A 13,768-nucleotide genomic window follows, 5' to 3' on the forward strand; every position below is an offset into this window, starting at 1 on the left:
CATACTCAGCTTGAATGGACGTACGGATGTAGAATTACGTCTTCCCCGCCCAAAATAATTGAAACATCACGCGCCATTGGCCGTATCACTCATTTTGTCCAAGTGCAAGTGTGAAGCTAGTGTTGGCTTACTATTTTTAGCACCAATTTGTACCTAAACACATTTATTATAATTAACAGCACTCATAAGTGCTCAGAAACGGTTAATCGACCTACTACGTATTAGAATGTTGTCACTAAGGAATATTAAGCACACAATTCCATGAACACATGAGTAATATATTTTTTGTTTTATTTTCATGTAAAAATCAGACTATATTGTATTTAAATATCGCATTGTACTTACTAAAGCAAATGTCTATTAGGTACAATGGGTACGCTATACAATACCTGCCGATTTCCTATTAGGTAACATAAAATACGACATCGCTTATACAATAGGTATATCAATCGTAGACGTAGTTTAGAGAAATTTCCACTACAATGAATAAAACAGAGCGTAGCCAATGTGCACTACGCTTCTCCGTGGTACTGACTTCAAAAATTGAATTAGTGATATAATATGCGACACTGATCAAACCACTGGACATATCGAAAAACCTACAGGCTTTGTTACATATACAGGTTTACCTCAAAGAATTCCCTATCGAGATATTTTTTTGTCATAGAAATATGAAAAAAAGATCAACTGATGTTAACAATAATTATTTATTTGCAGCCATAGATACCTAATCTGCGACTAAGACAGAATAATAGATGTCTTATAGCCAATTGAACATGGATAAATTCTCATGACTAGTAGATGTTCCTAACCAGTAGAAGGTATAAGTTTAACAAATCATAACCAATTATAACAACTGCGATCGACAACTAATGTGTCCTACAAAGCACGTTAGGGTATAGGGTTAGGGTCAGTATGAAACTTATGTTAGGTTATGAAACCTACCATAAGTTTCATACTTAGCCCCAGTAGCAGTCAACTATCGGTAAACTTTGTAAACTATTTTCGATACAAGCTGCGGATTACGTTTCGTAAATATAACACGCGCTACATGAGCAAAATAAAAGTCATTAAACCATTTAATCTTTCAAAATACGCCAAACTGTATGACTAACTTATCACTAAGTTGCAACTCATATTTAGCTGGCATGACAGACTAACTTCCAGACCTACATCATCCAGGTGTCGCGTGCCTAACAACAGCTCATGGGTAGCAGCCAACGACGACACTAGGACAATAAATATCCCCCATCCACTATACTACACGCTCTATTTAACTCGTTCGCTCGAAAACTCATTTGCAACGGACAGGTTGATAAATTAGTCAGTCATGTGGTTTTATTAACGGAGTCTTGTGACATGCATTTATTTGATTATTGCTCAAATTGAGATAACTTACATATGTGTACAAATGTTTGCAATCCTTGTATTTGAAGTTGAAATGATTTCGTCTGTAAACATCCGGCTGGGCGGATTTTTGTATTTATTTACTTATGGATATTATATATTTTTTAATTTAAAATATACATACAGAATTCGAAATTCATATATTGGTGTGTTTATCGATTCATTATTATGAATAATACACATAAAAATAAAAATAAAACTAGTTATTTCGTCCAATCCACTTAGCGGATATATATCATTTGTTATTTAACTTTGTGATTTGCATTTGAATCACACAAAATTTTACGCCAAATAGCAGTTTATACAATAAGGTAAAAACGTAAACATTGAAACACCCGGTTTTCCAGCTGCGGTCTGAGGTTCTCTTTCTCTTCCTCTCCACAGCCTCTTTCTGCGAGATGACTTCCTCGCAGAAGGATTTAACAACTTTCCAGGACCTGTCGCTCCCGACCATAGCTTTTACTACGGCGGGGAGAGAGAGGTCCGGCCCCACTGCAGCGACGAGAACACGACGCTGATCGGCCCACGCTGGGCACACCTCCAGTGTATGCTGCGCCGTATCCTCGTCGCAGCCACAATGGTGGCACTCGGTGGTTAGCTCCCTTCCGACCGTGTTGCACAGGTATCTCCCGAAACACAATCGTATCTACCTAAGCTTAGTAATTAATTTCCATATAGAATCCTAGTTCTGCAGAATGGGCAAGAAGCAAATTGTGTTATAGTTGTGATGTTGTTGCGAAGCGGTTGCGATGTGGGCACTATCGTCCGCAATGTTTTATTCACACTGGTGAATAAAACTTGCATGTTTGTACTTTCCGCCCTCCCACTCAGTTGCCTTTGGCGTTGTGTCACTGTAATTAGAAATTAAAAGTGACAAACTCACCAGAATCTCCTCTATCCAGCGACAGACTCAACGAGAACCCGTGGTCCCGCACCAGCGGTACGTTCAGAGGCTTCGAAGCGTTGCTACGACTACTGCTGTTCGCCTCGTTCACCTTCCGGTCCACACGACTGATGCGTCGAGAAGTCGGCACACAGAATACTTTTGTGCAAAGTAACCTGTTGAGAGAAACGTGATCTACAACAAATTTTTAATAAAAAAAACCACAACCACAGCTCAGTTAGATATTTAGTCCATGTTTTAGTTGAAAACTAAAACATCACACATTAATCAGCGCGAATTTCAGTTCAAGTCGCAAATCAGTTCCGTTATAACGTAGATAAACAGAAATATTTTTTGAGAAAAAAATTAAAGGATGTTTAAGGCAAGTAAGTAGATATACGGGATGTATGGGATAAAAATATATATGCTTTAAAAAGTCTACATAATACATGAAAATTTACTTATTTCGAGCAAAATAATACTTTTAGTTAACTATTGTGAAGGTGGTAGAACCCTTTATGGTTCGACTTCGGCGGCACCACCGCCACACCTATTTCTACCTAATAACAGCAGTGTTAAACGCTGCTGTGTTCCGGTTTGAAGGGTGTGGTAAGGGAGACAGACTTTTCCGAGGCGTTCCAGCTTAGTCCTCAGGGGTAGCGGCGCATCTGTGGCCGACCTCAGGTAGGAATATCTAATCCTATCTGGGGTTGATTACAGATGTCCATGGGCGGCAGTAGCCACTTACCATCAGGTGGACTGCATGCTCGTCTGCTACTCTTATATTATAAAAAAAAAAAAAAGAAAAAACTATTAATTTAGGACATGCCTAATCATACGACATAATTATCTATCATGTAGTGAAGTGCCTTACTATATAAACAGAGTATGAGATTGTTTTGTAAATATTTAACCCTAAATTACTATAAAATCATGAAAACCAACATTCCAGTTTAACGGCTACTAGTGCCATTCATATTTCACATCCTACATATTTAAATCATAATTTGCAAACGGAAATATAGTAATTTAAACTAATGACAAATATTTGCATGCTAACTTGCTCTGATAGGCGTCTAAGCGTGATAAATTAGATAGTATACATCGTCCTTCGAACATCCTAGAAATTTCAAGTAAAAATAATGTTATACACATTAATAAAACATGGAGAATGCAGCAAAATCGGAATAAGTAATATCTCCGTATTGTCAAGATAACACATACATAATTAAGCGTGTGCAAACATCAATAGTTGTTTAGTATTATGATTGAACTAAACTATCACGGTATTTTGCATTCGGCGCGAGCGCTATGCAAATAATGCGGATTGAATTGAATTTTAATCAAGCTATTACAACCTTGTATCGATTACTACGTCCGAATATTGCAAAATTGTTATAATAATCGCAATAAGCCCGTTGAAAATGATTACTGTTGTACCTACTCGTATTTCTAACGTATAACAAAAGTTTAGTGCTACTGTGTTCCAATTTGAAGGTTTTTTTTTTTATAATATAGGAGTCGCAGACGAGCATGCAGTCCATCTGATGGTAAGTGGCTACTGCCGCCCATGGACATCTGTAATCAACCCTAGATAGGCCACTGATGCGCCGCTACCCCTGAGGACAAAGCTGGAACGCCTCGGAAAAGTCTGTCTCCCTTACCACACCCTTCAAACCGGAACACAGCAAAGCATAACACTGCTGTTATTAGGTAGAAATAGGTGTGGCGGTAGTGCCGCCGGAGTCGAACCACAAAGGGTTCTACCACCTTCAATCTTCTTCAGGTCATGGTAAGAGAGATATCCTCAGGGTAGAAATACAGCTGTGGCCGATCTCAGGTACGACTTCATCCTTACCATAACCATACTTCAATCCTATTTATAGTCGTTTACAGAGGAACATAAGTAGCAGTCACCACTTACCATTATTAGTTGGACTACACCTATATTGTATCTGTGACATGAGAACAAATGACATTTATCAATGGTCTTACCTCCTCGGATCGTTCATGATGTGGATCTTCAAAGAGACGCTCTTGCAGTTCATCGCGACAGCGCCGAATATCATCTCACCGAAAACGCTCGCATCCGTCGCTGGACCCTTGTACTGTTGACAACATAACACTGACTAAATCTTTATATTTTGTTATACTCAATGCGAACGATACTCAAAAGATTTTCATATCATCGGCTTAGAGGATTTTAAGAGATTTCTTATGAACAAACGAGCATAAAATGCACCTGATAGTAAGTGGTTATTGCCCCACATGGGCATCTCGTATGATCAAAACTCAAGTACAATTTGAGTATATGAGTAAATATTACTAGCCCCGAGGACTATATTGAAATGCCTTATCTAAATGTCTACTTCATACCCTTAAAACAGAACGCAGCAGCGATTGTCACTGGTTTTTAAGGCAGAAATAGGTGAAGAGTCGAGCTACGGTTTCTACCACGTTTAATTATTGAATACATATCTTATTCTATATCTTTAAGTAGAGAAGAGATAGATATATGTTTGACAGGTTTTTGTTAATATTTATGTAACTTGTCGACCTTTGCATTTTTAATTTACATAGTATAATATTAACTACGATAAAAAGTCGATTAATAATATTGAAACAAATACTTATGTAACGAAAGTTGTCACCTTTTAATTTTTTTTGGTTTTTTTAATTTTGAATAATGTTCAATAATGTACCATAACGATATGCCAGGCTAGACAGACACACATATAAATTATAAATTTACTAATATGAGTCATGTTCTGGTTTTATTTGTTTATTTTATGGTACGTGACATACCCACCATAAATCATTCCTTAATCACACCAAAATAATTCATTTCCACTACATTCAGAAGTACACTAGCAAATAAGCACCCTTTAAAAATAACATTAAAAAGTAATACTAATACCACACGCCAACTAAACATTAGTACATAAGCAGTGGGTACATTCATAGTTGCGTCTATTAGCAAAAATAAAACGAAATCTCGTAAACAATACAAAATACGTCATTCACGTACTTACACCTACGTGTAAACGTAAACTATGACACAACACAACTCATACAACAATGTAATCAATATGACTTATGCAACATTTTTGCACCCATTTCTATTTCTGTCTTATATCAGAGTTGAACAGCTGTGTTCTGGTTTAGAATTAAGTAGTAGTTTAAGAAAATATTGTAACTGACAATTTGTAAGTGCCGCCGTTGGCCTATACAAAATAAATATATTTCATTTCAAATATATTTCATTTCATTTCATTTCATTTCAGAGGGTGGAGTAAGGGAGAAAAGCTTACACGAAGCGTTCTCTAGTCCTCAAGTGTTACCTGTCTATCAGTCACCGACTTAAAGTGGAAATCAAATACGATTTGTGATTGATCAGATATCCATAGACTGAAAGGCCACTTATCATTAGATCGGTTGCTACTCCTACTTTATAACGTACGTCTTTGAATAAATTCCGGTCTAGCACGCTAGGAAATAAAATATTAAATTAAAAACCAAACTGATCATTGCTTATATCCTGATCAGTTTGGTTTTTAATGAAACTCCTGAGAGGTCCTCATAATATTCTCAAATCCGTTGTGTTTGAGTATGACCTACAGAACATGTACAGAAAACCCAAGACCGAGACGAAATGAGCTGATGATGTAATTATTTTTGTGTACGTCTACAGTAGAAAAAGAAATAAATCCACAATGATTACTTTATCAACAGGCCATGATTCACTTGATCTATACAAATAAATAAAATCTGTCCGTCTGTGATTTGTAAATAACTACCTCTTTAACTCTAAGGTTAATTCCAAAAATCCGTTTTATTTATTTCGTCTGGCTGTCTGTTTAATGGCTAATCTTAGAAAAGGTCGAACAGATGTTGACGTAATTTTCACGGGAGGGCTTATACAGATTATACAATTTGTGTACATTATATACAAGAAAGCACGCGATCGGTGGCGCGAATGAATGGTCGTCATTTAATAATGCGCGCGCGGAAGTGACATTTGCAAATTAGATTCGTAATTGGAATCACATGAGAATAGACAAATCGTTTTTTTTTTCTTATCATAAAGGATGAATACAATATTATTTGCCAGAATAGTAGCACACAAGTGGGGGGCAAGGAAAATCTTCTAAAAATTCTGTAACTCTAATAAATTACTCCCTTAAGAAACGGTGCAATGACATTTTTTCCATTCATTTTGATTAAATTTATTTATGGTCGTATTTCGTCTTCATATTTTCGTATTTCCTTCTATTCCAGAAATAATTAATAACGCTTCTTATTGAATAAAATAAATAGTCACCATTAATTTAATAACAGTAATAATAAACAATAGACAGTCTGTAGACAAAAAAAGCAAATAACGTACAATAGTTCATAGTTCAAGCAAATTCGTCGTGATCTCATCGAATCACGTGATGGTCGTAGACATTACAGACTGGCTGTTTTACGTATTTATAGGTATATCTAATATATACTGGCCATTTTTATTTTATTTAAAAACGACAACTGTATACTGTGTACGTAATTTCGGGCAAAATCGTGCCTCCTGGGTTGGGAGTTGAATTCGCCATCTCTTAAAGAAATTAACTGAAGAAAAATGTCGTGAAGACTAAATATTTATCTAGAATGCTAATCTCTGTAGACAAAAGGTCCTTCTATTTACAATTACGCTGATTAACCGTCGCTATTTTATTTTTTTATTTTCTTAGGTACACTGTGACAAGAGTAGCAGAAAACGGAGTCCCATACAAAACTGGACATATGGTAATGTTAATTATATCCTATATATAAAAGCGATAATCATCAGAACTATGTCGTTTTATAAGTGTTAATATAACACATTTGGACATATAAAAATAGACTTACTAATGATTCCATCGAAAATAGGTATACCATATGCGATCATGTTTAGCGTGTCCCTAGAAGGCCCGACCTGATCAGGTGTCTTTTACTATAAGTGTATATGGTCTAATAGGTAAAGTACATAGGTAGTTCGGAAATAGATCCACGTGATAGCGAACGCAACATTTTAACTATCAATCATTATTGTTCAAAGTAAATATGTCGCCGAAAATAGAAAGGGAAACGTAAATTGGTCAAATTTATTACTGGTTACTTAGCGCTCGGGTACTGTGTGAATATCTTATTTGAAGATTGAATCTAAGGAAGACGTTTTTGTTTACGCAAAAAATAGTTTTTGTGTTTTGTAATATATAGACGCTACGGAGTACGGACTATAGTAAAATAAGGGTTGTGCATTTAGCTCGTCAATTTTGACTTTTCGAGATTGAAATGACAATTGACGCTTTTCATTCATAATCGAATACTTAGATTCCTAGTCTCGTGAAATGAACACACACAACTACAACAGACAAGAGCCAGACCCAGAAGTCGGTGTCAAACTTGCTGGGGATCAAACCCGGATTAAGTAGGGTAGAGTAAAGCTATCTTAGGTTGCAGGTTTTTTTAACAATAGAAGATATAACAGGAGAATATTTAACAATAGAATGACAATGAAGTAGTAAATGAGCATGTAGTCCATCTAATATAAAGTGGGCAATACAGTCCATGAAGATTTGTAATCAACCCCAGGTTGAATTAGAGTTTTGTCTTAGGACGATCACATATGCTGTCCCTGTAGTTCCGGGACTAGAATAGGGCTACGGTATCCCCTGCCTGTCGTAAGAGGCGACTAAAAGGGGGCTTCCGGGGTTGCGGGCGGCAAGAGTGGGAGATCAAACCGCCCGGCCAGCGGCCCCGGGAAGGACGACGGTATGTGTGGTCGCATACCGTCGTACACACCAGATGGTGTAGCGAGCGTCAAGCTCGCCTGGGTGGAGCCCGACGGGGCAACGCGCTAAGAGGACTCCGGTTGCGTTCCTTTGGAGATCCCAGAGCCCTCTACGCAGCGCAGAGGACGGCCACCGGGGGGGTTTTAGTGCGGTAAAAATCCCACATAACCGGGCGTCGCTCCCATGTTGTCGGGTACCTTTTGAAGGTTTCCCCCTCGATAACAAAAAAAAAAAAAGACGATCACATATGCATTGCTAGCTCTGAGGTAGCTTGCTAGCTATGTTGGAACGCGCTGTAGCCGAAACACAGCAGCGTTTAATAGTGCTGTTATAAGGCAGAAATAGGTCTAGCTGTGACGGTTCCAGAGTAGAACCACGAAGGATCCTACCACCTTGCAAGGTTTTATAGGTCCCTTATTATCTTCATATTAGTCTAATCGACATAGGTACATCATCTACAACTAGCATATTTTGTTAACGCAACTATTACAGCAAATGGCTCAATCACTCAACACACCATACACATTACGTACTCAGTCAATTGTTAACATCAAGTGTTCGTCAGTTTAACCCGAGCTAAAATTACAGTCCCACGATGTTGTTCGTTAGATCCACTTACAAACGGGAGCCGTAATCAAAAAGGCTAACATTTTAAATTGGTCTAAATATAGCCGGGAGTAGTGAGTAGTGCGAATAAATGAATTAAGTCTCGTGACGGCGCGATGTCTCAATAAAATTATTAGTAGGTTATTTTTGTATTGTAAGATTGTAACAGTAGGTACGTACGCGACGATTTTGTTATATATAGACAACAATATGAATTGGCATCGTGAAATCTATGAGTTATTTATTTCTTTCTTAAGTATTTTATTTACTGAGGAAAGTTATACACTTTCTTTGGTAAAATAGGTACTTTTTTATTATAAAAAGGAGTAGCAGACGAGCATGCAGTCCACTTGATGGTAAGTGGCTCCTGCCGCCCATGAACATCTGTAATCAACCCCAGATTAGATATTCCTGCCTGAGGTCGGACACAGATGCGCCGCTACCCCTGAGGACTAAGCTGGAACGCCTCGGAAAAGTCTGTCTCCCTTAACACACCCTTCAAAACGAAACACAGCAGAGCCAACGCTGCTATTATTAGGTAGCAATGGGTGTGGCGGTGGTGCCACCGGAGTCGAACCACAAAGGGTTCTACCACCTTCAACAGCTTCTATGTATTGTAAGAATGTAACAGTAGGTAGGTGCGCGACAATTTTGTTATATATAGACAGCAATATGAATTGTCATCGTAAAATCTATGAGTTATTTATTTTTTTCTTAAGTATTTTATTTACTGAGGAAAGTAATACACTTTCTTTAGGTATAGGTGCGTATGAAATGCTTCTAATATATCTACTTATAAATCAAAGTAGCTAGTTGCTAGGTACTTTATGTGTAGGTACTATTAGGAATAATCCGGTCATTCTGATTAGTCGATATCGCATATTATTTCACTTTGCGATTTTAGCGATAAAAATATTATGATTTCTGATGATTTATTCTCTGTTTTATACTCTGTTTGCCTCCATTTTAAACTATTCGTATATTTCACTTTGAAACCAAAATCATATTGAACAATAAAATAACTAAAAGAAACAGTTTTCTTTAGAATTTCTTAAGAAATCTACTAAAATAATAGGTAGATCCCAGTCTCATTAAATTTTGCGTAAGCCATACTTCTTCTCTACTCAGACAAAATGATATAGTTAAACTCCTCTTTTATTGACAAACTGATGACATAATCCCAAGAGATTTAGATAATACAATAGTAACTACCAACACAATATACCACAAAATGCGCATTATAATATGTAATTACATATTATATGTACTCATAACACGAGTACTCGTAAAAGGCATCCGATTTTTTTGAATAAAAACGGATCTTCACTGACTCCATTCCACATTTATTTATAAACAGATATAAGTAATCGGCACGTGACTGATCTACAAAATGAAAAGTACACGAGTTATGCAATAATTACGAGATAGAATTTAAAGAGTTCCAATACTTTCAAAAGCTAAGGCTTAGTGAGTGTTTTACTTTATATTTCCCAATATTATCGCCACAGATTAAAGGGGGGATGGTCTTGCCTCTTATAGGTATCGTCTCGTACCCGTCTTAATAAACGCGGACTCAATATCGTAAAGGCGCTTATAACAATCTTTATAATGAAGAGAACATCATATTTACTATCATCACAAGATAAGATTAAAAGAAAATAGTAGAAACTATAGATTTATACCATAGATAAGGACCGTTAGGATGACTCTATTTTTTTTTACCAAAAATACAATGATTAGGAATGTTTTATGAGTATGAGTTGACGACAATTTTTTTACAGAGGTACTCATAAAACTTGCAAACTAGTTTGTTCGTATCATACTCAAAAAGTTCTACCATCTCATATAGGACGATTGGCGTGAAAGTAAAATTTTGAAAGATTTTAAAAGAATTAATTTTAACAATAACATTAGTGCAATGTCCTTATTTCATTCAAGATTCTCTTCACAATATAATATTAAACTATACGACAGTTTTAGGTCAACACCAAATGAAAGTTCATTAAAAAAGCTTTAACTTTTAAAAGTTTCTCTCATGGTGATAATGAGCCTCAAAATACTAATTTAATTGTTTTCGATACGATTTATTGCACTAGTATTAATGATTACTACCGACCGACTACAGTTCAATATTACTACAACGTATTATATAGAAATTAAATTTTGAAATGAATTTATTTCATTAATTTGATATGAAAGTCTTCCGTTATAATATGTGTTTTGTATTAAGCTATTTTTTGGATGGTATTTTGCTCTGATCAATATTTACTATAGCTCCAAGAATATGGTTGAAAAGTTATGCAATTCGACTATCGCGTCATCGCGCCATCACCTAAATGGCGACAGAATATGCGCTAAGAAATTAAAGCAAGCGAGTAATAATACTTGAGAGTTCAAACAAGCAGAATTATTGTGTGCGGCGTTAAATAAAATCGAAGAGTGTCTGTGACCTCAAACTCGTATTTTATTTACACAACACCAAAACATAAAAACACCATTTTGAAGTATTTGCCTATCTTAGTGGTACCCCTCGAACCCCTAGGGGTCGACGACGACCTTGAAATCGACATAGAAATAACTCACAAGAACATTTGCAAATAATGCATTTGAAGATGATGAATTTGCAAACTACAATATTAGATTGGCAGGAGGTCTCACCCAAAACAGAAAGCCATAGCAAAGGTTCTATGAGGCAATGCAGTTTGGGTACTCTCATTTCTTCTATATATTTGGACATAGTCGAATCAATTTGAGGGGATTTTCATGTAAGGAGTGTTTGAAAATGAAGGCTGCACAGGAAGTGCTAAAAATCTCTTTTTCGACCAAAGGTTTTGCATAAATTGTATGTGGTGGACAGATAACTTTATAAGCTTAAAAATATATGAATTTATCTCTTACCTAAGAGTTTGAACTAGATAGATAAATGCAATTTTCGTCTGGTATGTTTAAAAAACCTATTTTTTCTTAAAAATTAAATAAATGTATCAACTACCTTGTTCAAATATGCTTATAATATACCATTTAAAAAAGTCTAAGTAGGCATACATTTTGCAGAATTTTCCAACTTGCCACCCAATAAAAGCAAAATTTATATGAGTATATAAATTTCTAGAAACATATAAACCAAAATAGTATTACTAATCTTATCTACTATGCACTACTTACCAAGTATGTAAATCCTCCGGACACCTCCAAAATACAGGGGATTTTATCAGTCTGCAAGATTTCTGGCTTGTCATATTTGCTGGCCGGAACCTTCTCGATGGTAGAGGAATCAAATAACACCTTTCTCCCCCTCCGGTCACACTCTTTGTACAGAAGCAACCTTACTTGCTCCAAGGCTATCTCACAGGACCTAGTGACAAGAATACAATACAATTTACTCAATAAAATACAATTTAATAACATTTTACTAAGTCGGATATTATGTTGTAAATGTAATTAATTTTTCACCGCAAAGTCTTAAATTTATATACATGTTTTTTTTTAAATATCTCCTAATGTGATCTACAATACATATAAACCCAATTTTCATATTCAATAATTATGACTTTATATAAATAAGTTATAACTCAAAAATAATTGAAAAAAAAGAATATTCCTGAATTACCTACATCACCTGTTGAATAAATTTATTCAAAAATAGTAGTTTCATAATAATATACTATTTTACAAGAGAAATTAAAACAGAGTTATTTTTAACATTAGTTATTTTTATGCGCAATTGTTATTATATAATTTCTATGCCCCAACAAAATTAAATAGGTTACTAAGAATATGTACACTGCTTATCAGATAAATTCTTATGAGAAATGTCCTTCCTGTCTCCTTGTTCCATCACTTATTATCTAACACAACTTCATGTTATCAAACTGGGAACCATTTAAAAGAACTTGCAAAAAATTCATAGATTAAGATTTTTTTATATTTGTATGAAAATAAGTCACAAACATAAGCATTTATTGCATTAAATTACTATTTACACATTTGATTGATTACAGATTTTGATTATTACAGATTTGATTGATGCAAATCAAATAAGATTCCTATTAGTTATATTCATAATGTATGAAAATTTGAGAAATATTTATTGCAACATATTAAGTGTACAAAATAAACCTATATCAAATATCAGTATCTAAAATTAGCAGTCAATGAAATGTATTTATTAATATATACCATATGCTATATTTCCTGTGCTGTTATATAAAATGTAGTGTATATTTGCAGACATTGTTGCCTCCATTGCAAATACGAAGTCACAAAAAACTTTCTCTTCTGCAACAAGAGCCACATACACTACTTGTGTGTATATCACCACTGTTTTGGTGTCATACTAGCAACAAAATAATGTTAATATATCAGTTTACCTGTATGCCAGTTATGTATGCAATATGCATATTAATTTTTTGTTGATAACATCTAAACTTTATAGAAACATCGTAAACATCACACAAGTATGCTATCCACTTGATTTGTTTGTTAATTACAGACAAGTTTGTACTGCTTCGATCCACATAACAACAGTTATACTGTGTACCAATAAAGGTATGGTGCATATATCATACTCTTAACTTGGCTCATTAACTTAACCTGTTCGACACAAAACAAGTAACAAATTACGGTACCTAAATTTCATTTTATTTCATAGTCGCTTTGGTATTGAGCTCACAGCTGGTTATGTACAGTTAGGGAGCCCCAAAAGAGAAATCAACGTCACATGCACTCACTGCCTAAATGCAATACCCGAATTCACTTTAAATGCACTTTGACAGCCGAATGACAATGGGCAATCGGCCGAGTGGAGTGGAATGTGCGAGTGTACTGACTCGCGTGTAAATAATAAGTAAACACGATTGAACTTCCACCGCCCCCCTTGCGGTGACGCGGGCCAGTAGACGCCCACGCCCGCGCCCGCGCCCCGCGCTTATCACATGCTTCGGCTCGCCCGAGCCCGCGTCGCTAGTCGGTGACGCCAGTCGCACAACTCTGCTGGTGTCGTGCGTCAACCACCACTTCCAAAGGTCCCACCCGAAATTACGTGCGTCCACCCTTCACA

General features: G+C 35.9%; 1 protein-coding gene across 5 annotated transcripts in view; it reads right to left on the reverse strand.

The window, feature by feature from the left end:
• Positions 1–13,768, reverse strand: part of LOC140750921 (folliculin-interacting protein 2) — a 34,067-nt gene that overhangs the window by 20,005 nt on the left and 294 nt on the right. For 3 of the 5 annotated variants that reach the window (XM_073084667.1, XM_073084670.1, XM_073084669.1), the window contains exons 2-4: positions 11,875–12,064; positions 4,286–4,398; positions 2,291–2,466 (exon numbers count right to left, since the gene is read on the reverse strand). In XM_073084667.1, the coding sequence (XP_072940768.1) occupies positions 2,291–2,466; positions 4,286–4,398; positions 11,875–12,064 (479 nt within the window). Of the gene's footprint in view, positions 1–2,290; positions 2,467–4,285; positions 4,399–11,874; positions 12,065–13,079; positions 13,313–13,337; positions 13,608–13,768 lie in introns of those variants that run through there. The other 2 variants (XM_073084668.1, XM_073084671.1) reach the window with 2 other exon arrangements.

This window comes from Epargyreus clarus, unplaced genomic scaffold (assembly GCF_041222505.1).
Source record: "Epargyreus clarus isolate Ecla_fem2 unplaced genomic scaffold, WU_Ecla_fem_2.2 ptg000021l, whole genome shotgun sequence".
In the NCBI taxonomy this organism is placed as follows: Eukaryota; Metazoa; Arthropoda; class Insecta; order Lepidoptera; family Hesperiidae; genus Epargyreus; species Epargyreus clarus.